Here is a 27960-nt window from a genome sequence, read left to right on the forward strand (position 1 = left end):
CCGTAGGAATTACCCTTGCTAACTCAAAGGCTAGCAATAAACAACAGGCTTAAATATCCGGGCAGCGTGACGTCATCACAGGGGGACGCCCCCGAGGTTCGCGCCATAGAGGAAATAAGAATGAGGGCCGAGCGGCGCGCGCGTCCTAAGGTACCTGAGGAGCATGGCGGGAGGTAGCGCTCAAGCCGGTCCGGGGATGCCGGAGAGGACGGCGGGCAGATGCTGCGGCAGCCAGACGTCCACAGGGAGTACGAGGAGTCGCAGAAAAAGAAAGTAGGCGGAGTGAAGCCGACGGGCCACGATGGTTGCAACAGTACCCCCTTCAAAGGGCGGTCTCCTCTGTGGGTACCAGGTTTTGGTTTCCAAGGATACGAGAGGTGGAACTGATGGAGCATCTCTTTGTCAAGGATATTAGCCAGAGGCTCCCAAGAATTTTCTTAGGGGCCGAAACCTTCCCATGAAAGAAGGTATTCCCAAGTCTTGCCTCGTCTTCGGACATCAAGAATGGCTTCGACCTTGTATTCTCGGTCATCTTCTGCATTGATGGGAGATGGTTCCTAAGACTTGGAAGAGAACTCACTGAGAATGAGTGGTTTCAGAAGTGAAACATGAAATGCGTTGTGGATGTTCAATCCAGGTGGTAGCTTCAGACTGTAAGTGATGTTGACAAGACATCGGAGGATTGGAAATGGTCCAACGTAGCAAGGAGTAAATCAAGTGGAGGGTAACTTCAGTCTAAAGTGCTTAGTGGAAAGCCAGACTTTGTCTCCTGGTTCAAAGACAGGTGCTTTGGAATGGTGAGCGTCATAACATCTTTTGGCTCGATCATTTGCTTTGAGTAGCATTTCTTTCATCTGAGTCCATAATTGATGGATATCATCAGCAGTGGATTGAGCTGCTGGGGGCGTCACTTAGAACTTCAGTGGAAGTGGCGGTGGTGGTAAACGTCTATATATGTATATGTATATTACATATATATGTAATATATATGTATATTACATATATATTATTATATATATGTATATTATTATATATATATATATATATATATATTTTATATATATATATATATATATATATAATTATATATATGTATATTATACAGGAACCTCCGGTATATAAATTATTTTAAATAAATAAATAAAATATACCACTTCAAAGGGTGTTGATGCAGTGGATGTTGCTGGATGAGAATTAATGGCGAATTCAGCCCATGGTAACTGTTCGGCCCAGTTATTCTGACGGCAACTCACATAGGCCCGAATGAACTGTTTCAGGGTCCTATTCATCCGTTCTGTTTGGCCATTTGATTGAGGATGATAGGCTGATGTATAGTCTAGAGAGATGTCGAAGAGTTTGCACAAGGCCTTCCAGAATTTTGCCGTGAATTGTGATCCTCGGTCCGATACTATGTACTTCGGTAGGCCGTGAAGGCGAAAGATTTGAGTTATGAAAGCTTCACAAGCTCCAAGGCTGAAGGTAAGCCAGGCAGCACCACGAAATGGGCCATCTTGCTGAAGCGGTCGACTGTGACCCAGATGGTATTCATACCACCAGAGGGGGGAAGATCAACTACAAAGTCAGTAGTGATATGCATCCAGGGCTGCTCCAGAGCTGGAAGCAGTTGCAGCAATCCCCACTGTTGGCCAGAAGTAGGTTTGTGCTTGGCACAGTTGGCACAAGATGCTACGTAGGAGAATGTATCTTCTTGATAGTTGGCCACCAATAATACTTCTGGAGCTTCAGCAGGGTACAGCATTGACCAGGATGGCCAGCCAGCTTGGAATCGTGAGCCCAATAGAGCACTTTCTTCCTGAGATGTTTAGGCACGATGGTTTTACTAGCGGGTACAGAATGGGTAGCACCCAAGATGACTTTCTTTGGGTCAGTTATGTGCTGAGGTTCTTCAGGAACATCCTCTGAGAGAAAGGAGCGTGACAGGGCATCAGCTCTGGTATTCTTGTCTCCGGGGCGATATTTGAGCACAAAGTCAAAACAGTTAAAAAATAAGGACCATCTAGCTTGTCTATGGTTAAGACGTTGCACATGGCAGATACTCTATTCTTATGATCTGTAAACACGGTAATTTGATGTTGAGCGTCTTCGAGCCAAGGCCACCATTCCTCGAATGCCAATTTAATAGCCAGGAGCTCTTTATCTCCGATCTCATAGTTCTTCTCTGCCGGAGAAAAACGTCGCGAGAAGAAAGAGCAGGTAATGCTTTGAACTCTCCGGTTTGGCTCAATACAGCCCCTACACCGACTTCAGAGGCATCAACCTCTACGATGAATGGCTTGTTGGGGTCTGGATGATGCAGGCAGGGTTCAGTGGAAAAGGCAATCTTTAAATTCTCGAACGCGGAAATGGCCTCCGCTGACCATTTAGAAGCGTTGGCCCCCTTCCGGGTCATGGCAGTTAAGGGTACAGTTAAAGAAGAGTAATTCTTTATAAAGCTTCTATAATAATTGGTGAACCACAAAAATTGTCTCAGGGCCTTCAGGCTGGTAGGTTGGGCCCAATTTTTAATACTCTTGAGTTTTTGGGGATCCATCTGGAAGCCATCTTTAGACACAATGTAGCCAAGGAAAGGCACAGAGTCTTTATGGAATTCGCACTTGGATAGCTTGGTGTAGAGCTGATGTTCTCGTAGTCTTCGTAGTACTTGTTTGACGTCCTCTACATGGGTAGACAAGCCCTGCGAAAATATCAGAATATCATCTAGGTATACCACGACACTCTTGTACAACAGGTCCTGCAAGATGTCATTCATCATGATCTGGAACATGGCGGGTGCATTGCACAGGCTGACAGGCACTACTAAGTACTCGAAATGACCATCTCGAGTGTTGAAGGCTGTTTTCCATTTATCGCCATTGTGAATGTGAATTAAGTTGTAGGCTCCCTTTAGGTCAAGTTTCGAAAATATTTTAGTACCTTGAAGCTAGTCGAACAGCTCTGAGATTAAAGGCAGGGGATATCGGTCTTTGATCGTGATCTCATTCAGACCTCGATAGTCAATACAAGGATGCCAGATACCGTCCTTCTTCCCCAAGAAGAAGAAACCTGCACCAACTGGAGACTTTGATGGTCTAATGAATCCCTTCTGTAAGTTCTCCTCGATGTATTCGGACATAGCCTTGTTCTCTATGGCAGAGAGAGGATAGACACGTCCTTTAGGAGGTTCAGTGTTAGGTTTCAGCCTTATGGCACAGTCGTACGATCTGTGTGGAAGAAGGATGTCAGCAGCTTTTTTGGAGAATACATCACTGAATGATGCATATTGAGGCAGCAGTCCTGGCATCACTTGAGTCGTAGGCATGCAGGAGACACCTCCTTAAGGCACTTGCCATGACAACCTGGGCCCCAGCAGGAGAGTTCCAAGGTGGCCCAGTCGAATTGAGGCTGGTGCGACTGCAACCAGGGTAACCCCAGAACGATAGGGTGCATAGCCTTCTCCAGCACAAAGAAGGAAATGGATTCTCTATGGAGGACTCCGGTGTGAAGGGTTACCGGTTCAATACGCCAGGTTACGTCACCCGGCAAAGACTCTCCATGGATGGAGGATAAGAGCAGTGGAACTTCCAAGGTGACGAGGGGAATCCTCAAGTGTTCCACTAGGTGTCGAAGTATAAAGTTACCTCCTGCCCATGAATCCACCAGGGCAAGAGTTTGAACTTCGGATGGTCCGCAGATCAAGGAGACTGGGAGAGAGAGCGGAGGAGAGGTCGTGGTAAGGCCTAAGAACAGTCCTCCCACAGGACTTATGCCTGTCCTTTTCCTGGATGAATTGGGCATGTTGGGACATCGTGACCAGTCTGTCCACAGTACATACACAGGCCATGCCTCTTCTGAAGTCTTCTCTCTTTTGAAGTCAGGTGACTGCAACCAAGTTGCATCGGTTCTTCTCCACTGGTGACTGGTATTGCTGGGACTGTCTGGAGTGCAGGTTTAGCATGAATCTCCTTCTGAACCGGTTTAGTGGTAGGCTTGAGCTCTTTCACCTTATCACGGAGCCAGTGGTCAATTCTAGTAGCCAAAGCCACTAGTTCATCCAGCGAGTCAGGTGTCTCACGAGTGGCCAGCTCGTCTTTCAAGCGAGTATCCAGACCTCTGAAGAAGAGGGTTTTCAGGCATTTGGAATCCCAGCATAGTTCCGCAGCAAGAGTCTTGAACTCTATTGCAAAATCAGCCAGTGGTCGGTTGCCTTGCTTCAGGTCCACCAGGGTAGACCCAGCAACAGTCACTCAAGCTGGATCATCAAAGACGGACTTAAACAAATCCAGAAATCCGTCAATATCCTGCAAAATAGGATCCTTACGTTTCCACAGCGTTGAGGCCCAAGACAAGGCCCTTCCATCAAGATAAGATAGAATGTATGTAGTCTTGGCGTAGGCCGTGGGGAAGTGAGAAGGCTGTAATGCGAAATGCATGCAGCACTGATTTAGAAAACATCTAGTCCTTTGAATCTCTCCAGAGAAACGAACTGGAGCAGCCAGAGGTACAGTTGTCTTTAAAGTTACTTCAGGTAACTGACCTTCATTACTGCCTTGATTCTTCTGTGCGTGTAGCTGATGGTACGCAGAAGTGAGTTTCTCCAATACGTCTTGTTGTTCAGCAATGCGCAGGGCCAGGCCCAGTACGGCCTGCAGGGCATTGAGATGTGCCAGATCCATGGAGTTAGCAAACTGTTATGTTTTGTAGGGTTTGGGTGGACCCTTGGACACTGTGGCAGCTGACCACGCCCACGGGGGGGGGGGGGTGTCCCGTGAGGGGCCACAGGTCAGGCTCAGCTCTGGACACACAAACACAGATTATATCTTTTATTAGACAGTTTATGAAGCCACCAGAGGTGGCAGTAGTGAGTAGAAGATGGAGCCCGGCTGGGCTAGTATTCCTCAGGGTGCTGGAACAGCGGCTTCTCCGGTAGCAGTGCTGTAGGAAGAAGAACTGAGAAAATGAGTACACTGAGATATTCACAGAGTCTCCAGTATGGAGAAGCCCCGAGATAGGGAGAGCTGGCCCTCAAGGAGCGAGTACCAGGATCCCTGGGCACAGAGACTCGTTGGCAAGTACTCACGCAGCAGTTCTCCATGGAAGATGGCACTGGTGCTGGAACGGAGGCAGGCCCTCGAGGAGCGAGTACCTGGTTCCAAGGAAACAGCTCTGAGGAGTAGATGGTAGAGGAATCACAGATGGTATCTATAGCGAATTCTTCCAAGTAGAAGAGGAGATGGACACAGGCAGCAAGTCAGGGAACATGGGCACTCGAGGAGCGAGTACCGGTTCCTGATAGCGACCTGAAAGAAGCAGAGAGGCCCCCGAGAAGTGGGTACCTCGTTAACAGCAAAGAGTCCAAATAGAAGTTGGAGGCAGAGTAGCTGGGTACGGAGAGCGAATCCCATCCATAGGAATTACCCTTGCTAACTCAAAGGCTAGCAATAAACAACAGGCTTAAATATCCAGGCAGCGTGATGTCATCACAGGGGGACGCACCCAAGGTTCGCGCCATAGAGGAAATAAGAATGAGGGCCGCGCGGTGCGCACGCCCTAAGGTACCTGAGGAACATGGCGGGAGGCAGCGACCAAGCCGGTCTGGGGACACCAGAGAGGACGGCGGGCAGACGCCGTGGCAGCCAGACATCCACAGGGAGCAGGAGGAGTCGCAGAAAAAGAAAGGTAGGTGGAGTGAAGCTGTTGGGCCGCGACGGTTGCAACACTGGGACAGCTAACAGACAAAGCCAAGGCATGGTGCAAAATCGTGAGGCAGAGACTTGGTCAGGCAGACAGATGTGGAGGCAGGCAGAGTCCATAAAGACACAGGAGACAAGCAAGGTCAGGAACCAGGCCGGATTTCAATCTGAAGTCAAAATCGGGAACAAAAAAACAAATGTAGAACAAAGAAACAAAACCTGTTGCTCAGGCACCTGCCAGGAGGAGTGAGCTTCCTTTTATGCTAGAGCAGTGCTGATGTCATTACTTCACACCAGAGAAAATCCTGGAATCTGGTCCTATAAGGCTAGTGAGTTGCTACGTGCCCATACTCAGAGCAGCAGAAAAGCAAGATACTGGGAGGCTCCAAAAGGTTATGGGACACAGTGCTGGACCCGAAACCATGAGGTACTGGACGCTGACCACGGTGCAGCACCTTGTGGTTGGCAGCACGTTACAGTGCCCCCCCATCTAAACTCCCCCAGAACCCCCTCCAAGAGCCCTTTTCTTAGGCTTATAAGGGAAAAGACGATGAAATATATTGATCAACAACAGGGCATTGAGATTTTCAAATGGTTCCCACAACCTTTGCTCAGGGCCATAATCCTTCCAATTGACCAAGTAATAAAGTTTATTTCTCACCACCTTGGAGCCGATTTCCTTGATCTCAAACTCTGCATCAGGGCAAATGAGACAAGAGTGGCAGAAGAGATTTTCTTGGTATATCTGCTGAAAATAAGTGGTTTAAGTAGCGAGTTGTATAAGGGATACAAAAGGAGGGGTATTCTTGATTATGTAGGTCAAAAGTGGGCAAACTACAGCCCGCAGGCTAAATCCATCTAATTCTGGCCCACCTAGATTTTATAACCGCTGCATTAGGTGCAGCCCATCAATGCTCAGATCTGCCTGCCTGAGTGCCAAATTGTCGCCCATGATGTGGTGAAAAACACAATGTCTACCTTGAATGACATCAGGCAGGATGTGCTTCCACTGTGTGACGGTGCCAATTAATAATGTGCTAGTAGGGTTCCCACCTCTGCCGGCATGAAGAGGCCCTGCACGGTGGTCCCTTAATGGTGCGCTGCTGGCTTGTCACGCCCACCATCGGTGAGAGGCCCTGAGCAATGGTGGCCTACCAGTGGGCTTCCAGTACCCAGCCAGCAGGTAGAAAACAACAATGTCCTGGGGAGGAGGGGTAACTTATATGGCCATAGTAAACTGAAAGAAAAGATGTATAACTAAGGGAATGAAAGGGAGATCGTGAGAATGAGGAAAGCGAAGAGGATGGGAGTGGTGGGTGACTGAAAGGGAAGGAGTGAATGGGAGAGAGAGGGTGAGCGACTGAGAGGGGAAGGGATTGATTTGAGGAAGGGTAAGTGACAGAGGGAAGGGATGAGTGAATGAAGGGATTTGAATGAAAAGAACAAGAAATAACATAAGCACTGGTAAGTTAGATGCAAAGCATTGATAAGGAAGGCAAAGAGAGAATTTGAAAAGAAGCTTGACATGGAAGCAAAAACTCATAATAAAAATTTTTCAAGTACATTCAAAGTAAAAAGTCTAAGAGGGAGTCAGTTGGACTGTTAGATGATCAAGGGGTAAAAGGGGCACTTAAGGATGACAAAGCCATAGCAAGAGACTAAATAAATTCTTTGCTTCAGTCTTCATTGAGGAAGAAATAAGAGATATACCCATGCCAGAAATGATATTCAACAGAAATGAAACAAAAGTCAATGTACTTGGAAGATATAATAGGGAAAATTGACAAACTAAAGAGTAGCAAATCACCGGGATCAGATAGTATACATCCCAGCGTATTGAAAGAAATGAAAAATGAAATTGAGAGCCTGCTATTAGTTATTTGTAAACTATCATTAAACTCATCTATGGGACCTGAAGACTGGAGGATTCCCAATGTAATGCCAATTTTTAAAAAGAGATGAAGGGGTGATCCAGGAAACTATAGACCAGTGAGGTCTGTGCCAGGCAAAATGGTAGAAACATAGAAATGACGGCAGAAGAAGACCAAATGGCCCATCCAGTCTGCCCAGCAAGCTTCCCTCATTTTTTCTCTCATACTTATCTGTTTCTCTTAGCTCTTGGTTCTATTTCCCTTCCACCCCCACCATTAATGTAGAGAGCGGTGATGGAGCTGCATCCAAGTGAAATATCTAGCTTGATTAGTTAGAGGTAGTAGGGGTAGTAACCGCCGCAATAAGCAAGCTACACCCATGCTTATTTGTTTTTACCCAGATTATGTTATACAGCCCTTATTGGTTGTTTATCTTCTCCCCTGCCGTTGAAGCAGAGAGCTATGCTGGATATGCATCGAAAGTGAAGTATCAGGCACATTTGGTTTGGGGTAGTAACCGCCGTAACAAGCCAGCTACTCCCCGCTTTGTGAGTGTGAATCCTTTTTTCTTCTCCCCTGCCGTTGAAGTTATGCTGGATATGCGTGAAGTATCAGTTTTTCTTTTCCCCTGCCGTTGAAGCAGAGAGCTATGCTGGAAATTCGTGATGTATCAGTCTTTCTCCCATGCCATTGAAGCAGAGAGCCATGCTGGATATGCGTCGAGAGTGAAGTATCAGGTACATTTGGTTTGGGGTAGTAACCGCCGTAACAAGCCAGCTACTCCCCGCTTTGTGAGTGCGAACCCTTTTTTCTTCTCCCCTGCCGTTTAAGCAGAGAGCTCTGCTGGAAGTGTGAAGTAACAGTTTTTCTTCTCCCCTGCTGTTGAAGCAGAGAACTATGCTGGATATGCATTGAAAGTGAAGTATAAGAATGGAGTGATCAAGCTAGTTGAAAGGCATCAGGAATAGAGGAAGGTGGAGGTAGTAATTTGGTTATTTGGTTTGGGGTAGTAACCGCCGTAACAAGCCAGCTACTCCTGTCTTTGTGAGTGCAAATCCTTTTTTCCACATTTCCTCTTGCTGTTGAAGCTTAGAGTGATGTTGGAGTCACAGTAACCATGTGTATGTTTATTGAATAAGGGTATTGTCTCCAGGCAGTAGCCATCATTCTGGCGAGTCACCTACTCTTCATTGGCGGCCTCTTGACTTTATGGATCCACAGTGTTTATCTCACGCCCCTTTGAAGTCCTTCACAGTTCTGGTCTTCACCACTTCCTCCGGAAGGGCATTCCAGGCATCCACCACCCTCTCCGTGAAGAAATACTTCCTGACATTGGTTCTGAATCTTCCTCCCTGGAGCTTCAAATCGTGACCCCTGGTTCTGCTGATTTTTTTCTTATGGTAAAGGTTTGTCGTTGCCTTTGGATCATTAAAACCTTTCAAGTATCTGAAAGTCTGTATCATATCACCTCTGCTCCTCCTTTCCTCCAGGGTGTACATATTTAGATTCTTCAATCTCTCCTCGTACGTCATGCGATGAAGATCCTCCACCTTCCTGGTCGCCCTTCTCTGTACCGCTTCCATCTTGTCTTTGTCTTTTTGTAGATACGGTCTCCAGAACTGAACACAGTACTCCAGGTGAGACCTCACCAAGGACCTGTACAAGGGAATAATCACTTCCCTTTTCTTACTCGATATTCCTCTCTCTATGCAGCCCAGCATTCTTCTGGCTTTTGCTATCGCCTTGTTGCATTGTTTTGCAGACTTCATATCATTAGACACTATCACCCCAAGGTCCCTCTCCTGCTCCGTGCACGTCAGCCTTTTCCCCCCCCCATCGAATACAGTTCATTCGGATTTCCGCTCCCCATATGCATGACTTTGCACTTCTTGGCATTGAATCTCAGCTGCCATATCTTCGACCACTCTTCCAGTTTCCTTAGATCCCGTCTCATTCTCTCCACTCCTTCCGGCATGTCCACTCTGTTGCAGATCTTAGTGTCATCCGCAAAAAGACATACCTTACCTTCTATCCCGTCCGCAATGTCGCTCACAAAGATATTGAACAGGACCGGTCCCAACACCGATCCTTGCGGTACACCACTTAAAACCGCTCTCTCTTCAGAGAAGGTTCCGTTTACCATCACACATTGTCTTCTGTCCGTCAACCAATTTGCAATCCAGGTCACCACCTCGGCACTCACTCCCAAGCTTCTCGTTTTATTCACCAGTCTCCTGTGCGGAACCGTATCAAAAGCTTTGCTGAAATCCAAGTATATGACATCGAGCGCTCTTCCTTGATCCAATTCCTTGGTTACCCAGTCAAAAAAGTCAATCAGATTTGTCTGACAGGATCTTCCCCTGGTGAATCCATGTTGCCTCTGGTCCATCAATTCTCCGGACTGTAGATAGTTCACTATTCTCTCTTTCAGCAGAGACTCCATTACTTTTCCCACCACCAAAGTGAGGCTAACCGGCCTGTAGTTGCCAGCCTCCTCCCTGTTCCCACTCTTGTGAAGCGGGACCACCACCGCTCTTCTCCAATCTCTCGGCACCACTCCCGTTTCTAGGGATCTATTGAACAGGTCACACAGCGGACCCGCCAGAACATCTCTGAGCTCCCTCAATATCCTTGGATGAATTCCATCAGGCCCCATGGCTTTGTCCACTTTCAGGTTCTTTAGCTCTTCCCACACATTTTCTACTGTAAAAGGATTTTCATCTATTCCACTTCCCTCCAGTTTCTTGTTGTGTAGAGATGGTCCTTCTCCAGGGTCTTCTTTAGTGAACACAGAGCTGAAGTATTCGTTTAATATTTCTGCCATTTCTTCGTCTGTCTCCACACATTGATCATTACCACCTTTCAATTTCACTATACCACTTTGGACCTTTCTCTTTTCGCTGATGTATCTGAAAAATGTTTTGTCACCATTTTTTATCTCCTTGGCAATCCTCTCTTCTGCTTGATTTTTTGCCAACTTGATTGTTTTCTTCGTCTCCCTCAGTTGATACAAATATTCTTCTTTGTGCTCCTCCCTTTGGGATCCTTTATATTTCTTGAATGCTGTTCTTTTAGCTTTAATTTTGTCAGCCACCTCCTTTGAGAACCAGATAGGTTTCAATTTTCTTTTGCTTTTCTTTATGTTTCTAACATATAGAGCAGTTGCCTTGGTGATTGCTCCTTTTAGATTGGTCCACTGCTGATCCACATCTCTCTCGTTCTCCCATCCTTTAAGTTCTTCCTCCAGGTACTTTCCCATTTCCTCAAAGTCTGTGTTTTTGAACTGTAAAACTGTGAAACTATCATAAAAAAAATTACTGAACATATAGATAGGCATAGTTTAAAGGGACAAATTCAACATGGATTTAGCCAAGAAAGTCTTACCTCACCAATCTTCTACATATTTTTGAGGGTGTAAAACATGTGGATAAAGGTGAGCCAGTTGATATAATGTATTTGGATTTCCAGAAAGCATTTGACAAATTTCCTCATGAGCAATTTCTATGAAATTAAAAAGTCATGGGATGGGGGCAGTGTCCTATTGTGCATTGGGAAATGGTTTAAAGATAGAAAACGGAAAGTAGAGCTAAATGGTAAATTTTCCCAATGGAGAAAGGGGAATTGTGGAGTACTGCAAGGATCTGCTCTGGGACCACTGCTTTTTAATATATTTATAAATGACCTGGAAACGGGAATGAGTGAGGTGATCAAATTTGCTGACAACACAAAATTATTCAAAGTAGTTAAATCACAAGAGGATTGTGAGAAATTGCAAGAGGACCTTGTAAAACTGGGAGACTGGGCATGCAATGGCAAATGAAATTTAATGTAGACAAGTACAAAGTGAAGCATATAAGGAAGAGTAACCCAAATTATAGCTAGACAATGCAAGGTGTAACATTAGGAGTCACCATTCAGGAAAAAGATCTAGGCGTTATCGTTGATAATATGTTGAAATCTTCTGCTCAGTGTGCAGCAGCAGCCAAGAAAGCAAATAGAATGCTAGTAATTATTAGAAAAGGAATGGAGAATAAAATAAGAGAATATCATGATGCCTCTGTATCACTCCATGGTGTGACCTCATATTGAGTATTGTATGCAGTTCTGATCACCACATCTCAAAATATATAGCAGAATTAGAAAAGATACCGAGAAGGGCAACCAAAATGATAAAGGAGATGGAATGATTCTCACAGGACAAGCAGGATGGTAGTCGTCACATATGGGTGACATCATCAGGATGGAGCCCAATCACGGAACAACTTTGTCAAAGTTTCTAGAACTTTGACTGGCACCTACTGGGCATGCCCAGCATAGCACCAATCCTGCATCCAGCAGGGGTCCCCCTTCAGTCTTTTTTTTTCCTCGCAGCAGTAGCCACGCGGGTTAAGGAGCTCTTCAGAGATTCCTGATAGGAATTTTTCCTTACGGAACTTTTTCAAAAAATTTCTAATAATTATATCCCACAGGGGTCCCCCTTATAGATACCTTTGTTCCGCGGTCGAACGGTAAGTTTTTTACCAGCTTGCCGTCGATACCAAAAAAGTCAGGTGGTATTCGCCCAATACTGGATCTTCGCACCTTAAACAAATACCTACAAAGAGAAAAGTTCAAGATGGTGACCTTGGGTTCTCTTCTTCCCCTTCTCCAAAGGGGAAGACTGGCTCTGCTCTCTAGACCTCCAGGATGCCTACACACACATTTCAATTACTCCGTCACATCGCAGATTCCTGCAGTTCCTAGTAGGTCCAAAGCACTTCCAATATCGAGTTTTACCATTGGCCTAGCATCTGCCCCCTCGAGTCTTCTCCAAGTGCCTCGTAGTGGTAGCTGCCTTTCTCAGGAGTCAAAGTGTCCATGTCTACCCCTATCTCGATGATTGGTTGATCAGGGTTCCCACTCAGCAAATTGCACTGACGTCCCTACGTCTCACTTTGCATACCCTGATCTCCCTAGGGTTCCTCATCAACTATCCAAAATCCAGGCTAGTTCCTTCTCAAACCCTGTCATTCATAGGGGCTGACATGGACACTCCAAAAGCAAAAGCCTTCCTACCTCAAGATCGAGCTTTCACTCTCGCTTCTCTGGCCCATCAACTGCAGTCTCGACAACATTCAACTGCATGTCATTTTCTGGTCTTACTGGGTCATATGGCTTCCTCAGTGCATGTCATTCCCATGGCTCACCTTGCCATGAGAGTAATGCAGTGGACTTTAAAATCACAGTGGATTCAGTCTTCTCAGCCAATGTCCACATCACCAAACAGCTCCGCTTATCGCTGGCCTGGTGGGCAGACCAATTCAATCTGCTACAAGGCCTTCCATTTCAGGTTCCAGAACCTCAAATAACCTTGACAACAGAATCTTCCAGCCTCGGCTGGGGTGCACATGTTGGAAACCTGCAAACTCAGGGCATTTGGTCTCCAGAGGAAGCCAAACACCAAATAAATTTCCTGGAGCTTTCTGCAATCAGATATGCTCTCAGGGTTTTTCAGGATCACCTTTCCAACTAGGTCATCCTGATTCAAACAGACAACTAGGTGGCCATGTGGTACATCACCAAACAAGGGGGAACGGGCTCCTACTTTTTGTGTCAGGAAGCTGCACAGATATGGGCGGAGGCCGTTTCCCACTCGATGTACCTCAGGGCCACCTACTTGCCGGGAGTGGACAATGTGTTGGCAGACAAGCTGAGTTGCACTTTTCAACCGCACAAGTGGTCCCTCAACCCCACTGTAGCGGACTCAATATTCCAATGTTGGGGTTACCCTCACATAGACCTCTTTGCGTCAATTCACAACCGCAAAGTAGGAACTTCTGCTCTCTCACTCGCAGCCATCACCCGCAGCCAAGAGATGCTTTCTCCCTCTCGTGGGCCAGCGGTCTCCTTTATGCGTATCCTCCACTTCCACTCATTTCAAAGACTCTCATGAAGTTGTGAAGGGACAAGGGGCTAATGATTCTGATAGCCCCTCATTGGCCATGCCAGGTCTGGTTTCCAATTCTCCACGACCTATCAGTATACCGGCACATTCCTCTGGGGAAGGACCCGCTTCTGATCACTCAGAACAATGGCTGCCTTTGTCACCCCAAACCTCCAGGCCCTCTCCCTGACTGCCTGGATGTTGAAAGGTTAATACTTCAACCTCTTAACCTTTCAGAGCCGGTTTCCCGTGTCATAGTAGCTTCACGAAAGCCTTCCACAAGGCAGTCTTATTGTTACAAGTGGAACAGGTTTATGATATGGTGTACTTCCATGTCCATCGATCCCTTCACTTGTTCCACACTGAAGTTTCTGGACTATCTCTGGCACCTGTCATAAGATTTACCATATGGGGTCATAAGATTCAGGCCTCAAAACTTCGTCTATCAGGGTACATGTCAGTGCGGTAGCCGCCTTCCATAAAAATGTCAGGGATGTACCTATTTCAGTACAAACCCTTGTAACATGCTTTTTTTTTTTTTTTTTTAAATTTATGATATTATTACATTTAACAATCAATATAAACTGACTGAACAGGAAAATATTAGCCTCTCCACAAATATCATTGTTATGACAAAACAAATATATATTCCATCCAAATTATTGGCTATCAACGTAGTTCTCAACATAGGAGGATCCAATTCTCATGAGAGCAAAATCATATTATAACATTACAGAAGAAAATAGTAGTTGAACTTACTACTTGATTAAATAGAACTGTTTAGCTTACTGAGGTGAAGATACATCGGGGCCAATTATTTCTGTATTGGGAATCACTCTATCTGATATAAATTTTAGCAATTGAGATGGATCATAAAATGTAAAGTTAACTTCCTGGTATCTTATATTACATTTGCATGGAAATTTTAACTTACATTTTGCTCCCATATTTAATACCTGAGGTCTCATTAACAAAAATTGCTTCCTTCTTTCCTGTGTTTTCTTCGCTACATCAGGAAATATTTGAACTTTCATTTGAAGAAATAATTCTTTTATATTTCTAAAATACATTTTTATCACAAGATCCCTATCTGAATCCAACAGGAAGGAAACAATTAATGTTACAGGTTGGGCCAAATTTGTATCCGATGTTTCAAGCATCTCCGAGATATCCAAAGGGGACAAAACACGAAATTCCTGGCCTTCAGCAGGTTTTGCCTTCCAAGGTATCACATAATGAATTTTTGTTAAAGGAGGCATTGTCTGTTCTGTAAATTTCAATATTTCTCGTGCATATTTCACCCACATATCTCTTGCTGAGACCAAAGGAACTCTTGGAAAGTTAATCAATCTTAGAGTTTTCCCTCATGCTTGATTTTCCATATTCTCAAGTCTTTATCTAACACTTGGTTTTCTTTAATTAGCTTTAAATACAAATCTTTTAAATTTCCAATATTCTGTTGCACCGAGTCCATTACAACGTTGTTGTTTCACCTTTTCTTCTTGCAAAGCTTTAACTTGCATATCCAAAACTTCCAATTTAGATACTACAGGATTTAACTGAAGAAAAATATTCTCATTCAAAACTACTAAAGTTTCCCAAATTGTTCCTAAAGTTATATCAGAAGGTCTCACCAATGGAATAAGATTTCTTCGCGGTTCCATTTCTTTCTCCACATTATTGCCCCTCGATGTTGTCTTCTCTCCTCACGCTAAAATCCACTCAGTTCCTCCGCTAGCCTCGGGCTCCACCGTGGCGTCTGCTGTTAGCTCTTCCCCCACACATCCGGGGTCGGTGACATCATCGGGTCGCGTCGGAGTCGACTCCCGATGAGCCTCCCTGACCTCCGCAGGGTTCACTGGCGGCGTTCTAATTACCGGGGACATTGAGGTCTCTAAGTCCCAGAGCGGCTCCGCTGTACTTGGGCTCTCCTGAACCGACTCCATGTAACACGCTTTTTGAAGGGCTTGCTCCACCTTAAACCTCCACTGCACCCTCCGGCCCCTTCCTGGGACTTAAACATGGTTTTGGGGCGGCTCATGAAACCGCTGTTTGAGACTCTCCAATCCTGTGATCTCCACTATCTCACTTGGAAAGTGATTTTTCTTTTGGCAATCACATCCGCTCGCAGAGTTAGTGAGTTACAGGCCTTAGTCACCTACCTGCCTTACACTAAACTTCGAATAACACAAAGAATGTATCCTGCTCGGTGCCGCTTGCTGACATCTGTAAGGCTGCTACCTGGAGCTCTCTCCACACCTTTGCAGCCCATTATTGTTTAGACAAAGCTGGCAGACAAGATTCCATCTTCGGCCAGTCTGTGCTACGCAACTTATTTGTGAACTGAGGTACCAACATCCTTCAGCCACCCCGTTAGGGTTCAGGATGCCTTCTAACAAATTCCACCCCAGTTGTTGTGCCTGTTGCACGTCTTTGGGTACATTTGGTGCATTGCTCGGGCATCCTCAGCTCGGTACTCACCCATATGTGAGAACTACCATCCTGCTTGTCCTGTGAGAAAGCAGAGTTGCTTACCTGTAACAGGTGTTCACACAGGACAGCAGGATGTTAGTCCTCATGAAACCCGCCCGCCACCCCGCGGTGTTGGGTTCGTTTACGTTTTCTTATTTTCACATTTACTTTTTACTATAAGATGAGACTGAAGGGGGACCCCTGCTGGATACAGGGTTGGTGCTATGCTGGGCATGCCCAGTAGGTGCCAGTCAAAGTTCTAGAAACTTTGACAAAATTGTTCTATGATTGGGCTCCATCCTGATGATGTCACCCATGTGTGAGGACTAACATCCTGCTGCCCTGTGAGATCACCTGTTACAGGTAAGCAACTCTGCTTTCCCCTAAAAGGAAAGGCTAAAGAGATTACGATCTTCAGCCTGGAGAAGGAAGGGGTGGCTGAAGGGAGATATAATAGAAGTCTATAAAATGAGTAGAGTGGAATGAATAAATGTTAATTGGTTGTTTATTCTTTCAAAGAGCACAAAGACTAGGGGACACACAATGAAGTTATTAGGTGATACATTTAAAACTAATAAGAGAAAATATTTTTTTACTCAATGTATAATTAAGCTCTGGAATTCATTGTCAGAGGATTTGTTGAAAACTATTAGTGTAGCTGCATTTAAAAAAGGTTTGGACAATCCACGTTTATTCTGTACTTTCGTAATTTATTTTATATATATACCAATATTTAACTACCTTGTTCTTATGTAAAATTGTTAACTGCTCCCTGTAAAGGCCATGCCTAAATGATAGTTACACTATCATAGTTTTGAAGTTATCTGTAAACTGATACGATGTGCAAACGGTTGTCCGTATATAAAAGTTTCAAATAAAATAAATAAAATAAATCCCGGAGGAAAAATCCAAAAATGGGTATTAAGGTAGAGTTGCAGAAATTCACTTCATATCCCTGGGATAAGCAGCATGGAGTCTGGCAGGTTCTTATGACCTGGATTGGTACTGTTGGAAACTGGATACTGGGCTTGATGGACCTTTGGTCTGACCCCATATGGTAAATCTTATGTTCTTATGACTGAGGAGAAAAAGGGTGAGAATGAGGGAATGGGAGAGAGTGAGGGGGTGTGTGACTGAGAGGAAAGGGAAGGGGGTGAGTGAAAGGGAGGGCATGACTGACAGGGAAGGGGACTGAGTGGGAGAGTGAGTGACGGAGGGTGGGACTGACTGAGAAGGAAGGGGAGGGAGTGACAGGGGTGGGAAGGGAGTGAATGGGAAGATGACAAGAGATGAGTGGGAGGGAAGAGGATTGAGTGGGAAGGTGAATGACTGAGAGGGAAGGGGTTCAGTGACTGAGAGGCAAGGGGAGGAGGTGAGTGAGAGGGAATGGAACGGGGTGGGAGGAAATAGAAGAGTAGAATGAGAAGAAGAGATGGTAGAAGGGTGTATATGTGAGTGTGTGCGAATAAGCATGTGTGCATAGGAGAGAGAAAAGAAGAAATTTGTGAATTCTCTTCTCTCCTTCCCCTTACTAATCCACTACAATTCTCAAGGTGCGGTCGCACTCTGATACAGAGGCATTATGATATTTTCTGTGTTATTCTCCATTTCTTTCCTAATAATTCCTAGCATTCTATTTGCTTTCTTGGCTGCTGCCACACACTGAACAGAGGATTTCAAAATATTATCCATATGGCACCTAAATCCTTTTTTTGGGTGGTGACTCCCACTGTGAAACTTTGCATTGTTTAGCTATAATTTAGGTTGCTCTTCCTTACATGCATCACTTTGCACTTGTCCATATTAAATGTCATCTGCCATTTGGACGCCCAGTCTCCTAGTTTTGCAAAGCCCTCTTGCAATTTCTCACCATCCTCTTGTGATTTAACAACTTTGAATAATTTTGTTATCATCATCAAATTTGGTCAGCACACTTGTTGGGCCTTTACTCAGAGCAGCAAGATGCAGCTGAGGAGCAGGACACCGGGAGTCACTCCAAGAGGCCCCAACAGGTCACAGGACAGTGCGACACAGCACTGGACCAGGAACCTTGAGGAACAGGATGCTGACCCATGGTCGGTGGCATGTTACAGCTAGATAATTAGCAGGTATAAAATAGTGCAAATAAGCTGCCTATTGTATTCGCATAAATCTTTTATAAAATATCAACTTACATGCATTCCTCTTGGTCTCATCCCAGAACATCCCTAAACAGCCCCTTTTTTGTGCAGGTAAATGTATGCATGCAACTGAAAATACGTACCTACATTTGATGTTTATAAAATAGCATGTATGTAAGTACAAGCTACTACACACATATATACTAATTTAACACATGTGACTCCTTTGAAAATTCACTTTTAAATAAATTACTTGCAGCAAACTCATCATATGCGCCCTTGAAACAAACTTACAATACTTGTGTGCAAGAATTCTTCAAAATGACTGTGATAAAGCTTTCGGAATAAACTTTATACATTTTTTTATTTCTTCCCAAAAGTGGACCTAAGAATAAACTCCCCTTACTCACTTGGTAAATAAGTTGGAAATTTCCAATGTGTAGCTTTTATTCTCATACTTGAATATAATGTTAGAAATCCAAAGTTATCTGTACATTCTAGTTCTAAAGCTAAAGTTTGATATTATCATAATAGTACGTAGAGTTAATGATATCACTGCTTGATGTTCTAGAATGATTTTTGTACATTAAGATAATGATATTAGCAGTCTGCTCGTTTTGGAGGATTGTGGTATAATAGCACAGTCTTACTATTATTGAATATTATGTGAAAACACATGAGCTGAGTAGTCAAATTAGGGTTGACACCTGTCATAAGGGAACAGACTAATACATTTCTGGTTCTACCCTATTGCATGCAGGGATTTGTAGTTCTGATCATCCCATTGATTTACCTGGGACAATCAGAACTACAAGTCCCTACATGAAATAGATACAACCAAGACTGGATTAGCCTGTTTCTTATGGCAAGGAGCCAGGTGGCAACCCTAGGTTAGATACATGTTTGGAAAAAATGCATGTGATTTCATCTCTATACCAGCCAACATACTCATTTGCAACTAAAATTTCTAACATAGTTTACCACAACATGTTTTTTTATATTTTTTTAGATGAATTATCCAATAGAATGAAAATAGGAGGCAGATATAGAGTTATAGGAATCCCAGCCAGTGTCCAAAGCAGCTCACATGATAGACTATGTATAGAAGCCAACAGTATTGACTGCTACATTCCTGAAAGTAAGACAAATGTTTTGTAATCTAATATGATTAAAGGAGTCAGTAGCTAGACAAGTTTAGATAGTAATATTGTTTCATAGATTATTGAAAGTTAAGTTTTCAACTTTCTCAGATTTTTCCTCCCCAGATTGGCACAGAATAAAATACATACTGTAAAACGGATATTTGACTACTAATGAGCAATATATTCTGCAAAATGTATGTCTAATTACACTTTTCAGCCAAACACAGTGCGGATTTGAGATGTTCACTATGAAGTCCACTGCTTAAGAACATAAGAAATTGCCATGCTGGGTCAGACCATGGGTCCATCAAGCCCAGCATCCTGTTTCCAACAGAGGCCAAACCAGGCCACAAGAACCTGGCAATTACCCAAACAGTAAGAAGATCCCATGCTACTGATGCAATTAATAGCAGTGGCTATTCCCTAAGTAAAATTGATTAATAGCCATTAATGGACTTCTCCTCCAAGAACTTATCCAAACCTTTTTTGAACCCAGCTACACTAACTGCACTAACCACATCCTCTGGCAACAAATTCTAGAACTTTATTGTGCGTTGAGTGAAAAATAATTTTCTCTGATTAGTCTTAAATGTGCTACTTGCTAACTTCATGGAATGCCCCCTAGTCCTTCCATTATTCGATAATAACAGCTCATTTCTTGGCATACAGAAAGGTGGATCCCAAACCAGTGGGTTATGCATCTCTATCAGCAGATGGAGATGGAGCAAAGCTGACATCAGCCCGCCAGTATTCTCCGTTTCCAGCAGATGGTGGATGTGCATCTCCTTACTGGGGATTGTTTAAACATTTTCAAAGGAGAAAAGAAGGAGATTTATTCCCCCCGCTCTTCTGTGGTGATACTTTATGGTCCCTCCCTCAGTTGAGAATTCCTGAGGTGATATCTTTGGACTCCTCCCTCAGATGAGTGCCTTGGATCAGTAGCTGTTTTTTTAGCTGGTGTGGACTTATCTGTAAAAAAAAAAAAAAAAAAATAGCTGTAAGACAAACAGATGCAGGAAGCCAAGTACGGCAGTGAAGGTCCTTGCCCTCTCCTCCCAGAGCCAGAGACCGACCTTGTACTCAGCTGGGACAGGCTGAGCTTAGGTAAAGAGTAATTTAAAAAAAAAGAGAGAGAGAGCGAAGGAAGGGAGCTAAGCCGGGATTCCTCTCCCCCTCCAGTCTTTGTGTTCAGTATGTCGATCCAACATTCGTTCTCCCTCCAGGGGAGTTAGGGAATGTGAGTAGTTTGGCGGGTTGAGCAGCCTTTTGGCTAGGCCCCTCTTTCAGGCTTGTCTTGTTCACCATGTGGTAGGCTGCAGCGGCGTTTTTTTGCACGTTTTTACTGCTCATAAGGCTTCCCGCTTCAGTTGTGTCCATTCGTGCTTGTGCACCCGGTTGTGCATCCAGTTTTGCGTCTAGCTGGGCACCTGGTTGGACACATGGGGGCGCCTACCTGGGCGCTCACATGCATGCACTTAGGGGCGGATTTTAAGAGCCCTGCTCGCGTAAATCCGCCCGGATTTACGCGAGCAGGGCCCTGTGCGCCGGTGCGCCTATTTTACATAGGCCTAACGGCGCGCGCAGAGCCCCGGAACTCGTGTAAGTCCCGGGGTTTTCCGAGGGGGGCGTGTTGGGGGCGTGTCGGGGGTGGGCCCGATCCGCGCGGCGTTTTCGGGGCAGGACGTAGCGTTTCGGGGGCGGGTCCGGGGGCGTGGTTACGGCCCGGGGCGGTCCGGGGGCGTGGCCGCATCCTCCGGACCCGCCCCCAGGTCGCGTCCCGGCGCGCTAGCGGCCCGCTGGCGTGCGGGGATTTACGTCTCCCTCTGGGAGGCGTAAATCCCCCGACAAAGGTAAGAGGGGGGTTTAGACAGGGCCGGGGGGGTGGGTTAGGTAGGGGAAGGGAGGGGAAGGTGAGGGGAGGGAACGGAGGTAGGCTGCGCGGCTCGGCGCGCACCGGCTATACGGAATCGGTAGCCTTGTGCGCGCCGATCCAGGATTTTAGCGGATACGCGCAGCTACGTGCGTATCTACTAAAATCCAGCGTACTTTTGTTGGCGCCCCACCATAGCACCAATAAACTAGCAGCAATATCTTAAAAGTAACCCATTCCAAACATACTCATACATTCAACCACACACACTCCCCACCCACTAAAACCAACCCACTCTAAGACCACCAAAACTCTTAAAGTTGAAACTATCTTCATCTGGACATGTTCAACCACATATTCATTTTATATGGGAGCAATCCACCACGTCCCAACAAGGATCCCTGTTTCGCCGCAGCTTCTTCAGGGGTCGATTTACTCCCGGCTCAACCGGAGATTAGCGAAGCATTCCAGCCTTCCAACCTCTGAAGCACCACACCTTCACAAGAACCAACGACTGATATTTCCTTCAGGGAATTAACACAAACACAATAATCTTCTACTATATAAATAAAAATGTAAATGTTCGTTTGTTCAAAATCTTAAATCTCCGAAAGTTCTTCACCGATTGCTTTGAAATTTTGACACAACGTTGCATTCGAATATGCGTGTGTTTTTATATACCTATACCTTATATTATATATTATGCTTTTTTGGAAAAACAGCACCATCTGTTGGACGTACAAGCAACACATGCTATCTACAATATAAATGGGCTCTGACCGACGACCCGCAAATGCGCAGTAGAGAGCAGCTCTACCACGCATGTGCGGACCATTGAGCTCTGCGCTACGTGCTGGGTGTCACAGAGGGGAGGAGGAAAGGGCAGATGAGTCGCCACTCCGAGAAACGGCTCAGCCCATTCCTCCCTCGCTGGGGAAGGGGGGAGGGAGTAGGGACTGCCGGACAGTTACACATAGGAGGAGGAGGAAAGGGTAGAAGAGTCGCCGAGCCAGTCCGTCCACCGCCGGGGAAGGGGGGGAGGGAGTTGGGACGGCCGGAGCAGAGCAAATGCAGTAGAAAGCGGCTGTGAAGAGATCACAAGCAGCTGCAGCCTGCAGCAGCCAAAGCGCAAAGAGCTGAACAGAGAACAGCTCGCCCTCCTCCCCCACCCCCTGAGTCCTGCAGATAAGGAGAAGCCAAGTAAATATTCCGCAACTGCAGGGGGGGAGGGGGAAGGCAGTGCTGTCAACCCGCCCATGGGTCTCAGCCACCATGGGAAGAGTTTACATGGGCATCGCTCCACCCCCACTCCCAGCAAAGCACCGTGACGAAAGTGAAAGCCAGAGCCCTGCTCCCTCCTCCCTCTCAAGTCCCCAATCGGATTTCTTAAAGGCACAGGTCTCCCAGAAAGGGCAAAGTAAGCTAGGCAACGTGTCCCAAATCTGTTTCAGTGCCTGCAGCCTGCTGCCTGCCCTTTGCGAGGGGGGGGACGGAGTGTTTTCCTCACTCTCCCAGACACAACTGGCGTGGGAACTTTGCAAGCTCTTGCGAGTGCAGAGCAAAGACTTAGGTGGGGAGGGGACAAAAATCCCACCCGTTTTAACTGTGCGAGAGAGAAGGGGTTCAGTGCCAGAGAGAGAGGGAGACTACGTGAGGGATTGTGTATGTGTGTGAGAAGGATTGGGCGTGCGTGTGTGAGGGACAGAGGGAGAGTGTATGTGCAAGAGAGAGAGAGAGAGGAAGCCTATGTAGGGGGCTGTATGAGAGAGAGATTCTCTACTCCCCCCCCCCCCCAGCTCTCCACTTATAGGTTACAGTAGAAGGGGTTCAGTGTAGAGGGGAATGGGAGAGCAAAGGAGTTGGTGCCTGTAAGGATAGAGTGAAAGGGGTCTGATCCTGTCCCTCCGCCACCGGGGAAGGGAGGAGGGAGTTGGGATGGCAGGAACATTACGCCTTGCGAGATCCCCCTCGGCCACCGCTGCAGCTCCTACCACCGCCGCTGCCTCTGGCCCTTCGTGGTGCTGGGGGTGGGGGGAGGAGCGGAGCAGAGCAAAGACGTAGGAGGAGAGGGGACAAAAATCTCGCCCATTTTAACGGGCTTAACGGCTTGGACTAAATATTTTACGATTCCATTTCAATGTTTCCAATTGCATTGTTAAATTGAATTTTCATAGATTTCGATTTATTTTCATTTTGATTTAATTATTTTGTATGACATTGCGTTGGAATTGAGCTGTGTCGTTTACCATACTGTTCATTTAGTGAGTATAGTTTGTTTTTTCTTTTTTCATTCTTTTTCATTTCTAGAATTATGCGGTTTACATCTAGATATGGATTGCTTCTCACATGGACAATTATATGTTGCGTGTTCTAGAGTCGGCAAACCAGACAATCTCTATATCTGCACAGACAATGGAACAACAAAAAATATTGTATACCCACAAGCATTGTGAAATTAAACATATTCGAAACGTGCTTTTTCTCTTTTCTTTCTTTTCCATTTAACCAGACTGAGCCACAGCAACGCGTGGCCAGGTACAGCTAGTATATATATATATATATATATATATATATATATATATATATATCTACACACACACACATATATATATATATAAGGGATGTGAATCGTGTGCCCGATCGTCTTAACGATCGAAATCGTCTGGCAGGAGAAGAAAATCATGTGTGGCACGATTTTTTAGTTAAAAAATTGGTTTTTCCGATTAGTGCACACTAACAGGAGTTAGTGCGCGCTAACAGGAAGTTAGTGCGCGCTAACAGGAAGTTAGCGCGCACTAACAGAAAATGATACAATTTGACACTTTTCAGGTCAGTTAAGGTCAGTTTAGGAATGAATATGTATTCCTATTGGCTGCCCTCTTATTTATTCATGTTACCAAGGTTCCCACTGACAATATATGGGGGATGGGAAATGGAAACAGTTGGTAGCTTGACAGAAAAAGTAATGTGATCAGTCAATGTGACTAGAACTTGTGCCCTATCCCTGATACCAGGAGTGTTGTGATCTTCCTGCATGCAGTGCCGTATCCCTGATACTGGGAGTGTTGTGATCTTCCTGCACGCAGTGCCCTATCCCTGATAACCAGGGGTGTTATCTTCCTGCATGCAGTGCCCTAGCCCTAATACCAGGAGTGTTGTGATCTTCCTGCACACAGTGCCCTAACCCTGATACCAGGGGTGTTGTGATCTTCCTGCACACAGTGCCCTATCCCTGATACTGGGAGTGTTGTGATCTTCCTGCACTCAGTGCCATATCCCTGATACTGGGAGTGTTGTGATCTTCCTGCACACAGTGCCCTAACCCTGATACCAGGGGTGTTGTGATCTTCCTGCACACAGTGCCCTATCCCTGATACCAGGGGTGTTGTGATCTTCCTGCACTCAGTGCCATATCCCTGATACTGGGAGTGTTGTGATCTTCCTGCACGCAGTGCCCTAACCCTACCAGGGGTGTTGTGATCTTCCTGCACACAGTGCCCTATCCCTGATACCGGGAGTGTTGTGATCTTCCTGCATGCAGTGCCGTATCCCTGCTCAGTGCAGGAAGATCACAACACATGTCTTTCGTGATCCTCCCTTCTATAAAGCCTTGGGGGTGGATGCTGGCACTGGAGCTGAAGTAGTGGGTGCACCCTGAGAAGCAATGCCAGGGGCCTCAGTCACCCTCTGTGCCTGCGCTGACTGCTCTTCCTCCTCCTCATCAGTTTCATCTCTCCCCTGCTGCACTGAAGTGGAGGCTAAGACAGGACTAACTGATCCTCCTAAAACTTCGTCAGCTATTACTTCTTCCTTTTCTGATGAGAATCCCACACAAGATGATTCTTCATCTGAATCAGAAGCAAACAGTGACTGCGTTACATTGTCAACGCTAAGTCTTAGTCGAGACTTCTGTCCCCCTGTTTCTTTTGGGTGTCGACATTTTGTCTGGCATGACTCAGCCTCCCCTTCCCTCACCTCCAAAACAACAGGGTCAGAAACAGGTGGTAGCGATGACGATGCAACCTGGTCAGATTTCATTTTTTTCTGGATGGAACTGCCTGCCCCTCCAAATAGTTTAGATTGCAACAGGTCCCTTTTTAACTTTAATGGGGGACTGGCACTAGTGCCTTTTGAAGTGACTCCTCTGCCAGTCCCAATCACTCAACCACATCTAGCTTTCCCTGACATTATGGATTTAATGTCACTGCCTAGTGCCTACTGGCTACCCACTGTCACAGTGCCTTGCTATGCACTAATGTAACATGTGTGGTGTGTGTGCACACACACACACAGCTTGCTTGTAAGCACAAAAGAGGCAGATTGGGGATTTCACTGCACAGACTGTGTTACGGTTCTGGCCGCGAGCACCGCGACCAGACCCTTACCTCCGTGTTCCTGGACCTGTTCCCGCTTCTGCTAGCGTGGTTTGCGGCCTGTTCGGTGGCGTCCCCGCGGGGACCGTGCTGCCGGGAAGCCTCCCATGGACGCTTTGCCTCTAGGTGCGCACGCGCGTGTGCGCTACTTGGGAGCTTATCTAGGCCGTTTCCTGCCAGTGGTGACTCCGCCCAATTCCTGACGTCAGATGCCGCGGCCTTGATAAGCCGGCCACGGACCTTCAGTCCTTGCCTTGCAATGGGGTTACCATCCGGTTCCCAGTTGCTCCGTGCCCTGGAATGGGTCGCTTTGGAACTCGCTCCGTTCCTGCCTGCTTGCTACAGTACCTGCCTGGTTCCTGCTTGCTTGCTACCGTACCTGCCTGGTTCCTACCTGCTTGCTACAGTACCTGCCTGGATCCTGCCTGCTTGCTACAGTACCTGCCTGGTTCCTGCTTGCTTGCTTGCTACCGTACCTGCCTGGATCCTGCCTGCTTGCTACAGTACCTGCCTGGATCCTGCTTGCTTGCTACAGTTCCTGCCTGGTTCCAGTACCCGAGTCTTACTACAGTTCTTGCCTGGTTCCAGTACCCGAGTCTTGCTACAGTTCCTGTCTGGTTCCAGTACCTGAGTCTTACTACAGTTCCTGCCTGGTTCAAGTACCCGAGTCTTGCTATAGTTCCTGCCTGGTTCCAGTACCCGAGTCTTGCTACAGTTCCTGCCTGGTTCCAGTTCCCATCCCTTGCTACAGCATTGCTCACTATTCTTGTCTGGTTCCAGTTCCCGTCCAGTTCTCCAGTCTACTCGCCTAAGTCCTACGGGCTCCTCCTGGGGGGGCTTCAGCTTCCAGGGGTGAAACCTCACCTAAGTCCCAGGGCTGGGCTCCTACGGGCTCCTCCCGGGGGAGCACCAGCTTCCAGGGTGAAGAGCACCATCCACGTCCTGCCTGACATCTGCCTCCCGACCTGTGGATTGCCAGAGACACTGAATACCTTCTCCCAGTCTCTGACAGGACGGCCCAAGGGTCCACTGAACTGAGACGCCACAACAGATTGCAAGGCCATGGACTCGGCGGATGCGTCTGTTCCCTTGGATCTGCCAGGGTTGGCCCAGCAGGTGCAGTGTCAACAACAGTACCTCGAGGTCCTTACTGGTTCTGTAGGGAAGTTAACAGCCTGCTTGGATGCTAGGGCCCCGTCCGCCTCTGAACCAGCACCTGAGGCCCCAGTTTCCTCTGTGACGCAGCTGCCGGCACCCTCTCGCTACGCTGGGGATAATGGGACCTGCCGCGGCTTCTTGAACCAATGTTTCATATGGTTCTCCCTGCTGCCCTGTCAGTTCCCTACGGATGCGGTGAAGGTAGCCTATATCCTCTCCCTGCTTGATGGGAAGGCCTTGATTTGGGCCTCCCCTCTCTGGGAACATAATGATTCCTCGCTGGTGGACTTACAACAGTTCATCTCAAATTTTATACAGGCCTTTGATGAGCCTGCCTGAGTAGCTACGGCTACATCTGAATTGCTACAGCTCCGTCAGGGGGCTCGCTCCTTGGCAGATTATGCTATGGAGTTCCGGACTTTATCCCAAGAAGTAGGTTGGTAGGATGGAAGTCTTAAGGCCATCTTCCTGGAGGGTCTTTCCGGGCGTATTAAAGACGAGATTGCTGCCCAAGATTTGCCTTTGCCGCCTACAACAAAGGGCCAAGGAGCAGCACTCCTCCCGCCACAGTCCCGCTTCAGCCTCCGCGAGACCTGTGTCTTCTCCTAAGATTTCTCGCCGTTCCCTCCTGCCAGCCAATGCAGCTGGGACGTGCTCCACTCTCTCCTGAAGAGAGACAACGACGTCGTTCGTTGAAGTTGTGCTTGTATTGTGGCCAGAAGGGCCACTTCTTGGCACGCTGCCAGGAGCGTGCGAAAAACGCCAAAGCCTAGGAGGTCGGGAGGAGCTCCTCCTAGGCTGTGCGACAGCTCCTCAATCTATCGTGCCTGTTACCTTGGAGTATCCTGGAGGATCCATTGAGACGATCGCGTTCCTGAATTCTGGAGCAGGGGGTAATTTTATCTTACAAGACTTGGTCTCTCAGTTGCGAATTCCTACGCATAGACCGGAGGTCCCGCTGCGAATTACCTCTATCCAGGGGACACTCCTTCCCGGACCTATAGTGAAGTGCACGACACCCATTACTGTCTGCACCAGGGCAATCCATTCGGAGGAGATAGCCTTCTTAGTGTTGGAGAAGGCTGTCCACCCCGTGGTGTTAGGGTTGCCGTGGCTATAGAAGCACTCGCCCACGATCCAGTGGGATACTCTACAAATTGTTAAGTGGAGTCCCTTTTGTCTTGCTAATTGCATGAAGGTGCCGAAGGATATCCACAATGAATATGCATGAGACAGATTTGCATATAATGGAGGCAGTGCATGCAAATCTGTCTCATGCATATTCATTGTAGATATCCTGAAAACCTGGCCTATTGTGGCACTTGAGGACTGGAGTTCGCC

General features: G+C 46.5%; 1 protein-coding gene across 1 annotated transcript in view; it reads left to right on the top strand.

Moving 5' to 3' along the window:
- MCMDC2 (minichromosome maintenance domain containing 2) overlaps window positions 1-27960 on the top strand; it is a 298944-nt gene that overhangs the window by 100423 nt on the left and 170561 nt on the right. The window contains exon 7 of the mRNA XM_029591416.1: window positions 19086-19214. Coding sequence (XP_029447276.1) covers window positions 19086-19214 — 129 coding nt within the window. The remainder of the gene's footprint in view (window positions 1-19085; window positions 19215-27960) is intronic.

The sequence above is a fragment of the Rhinatrema bivittatum genome, chromosome 2 (assembly GCF_901001135.1).
Source record: "Rhinatrema bivittatum chromosome 2, aRhiBiv1.1, whole genome shotgun sequence".
Classification (NCBI taxonomy): Eukaryota; Metazoa; Chordata; class Amphibia; order Gymnophiona; family Rhinatrematidae; genus Rhinatrema; species Rhinatrema bivittatum.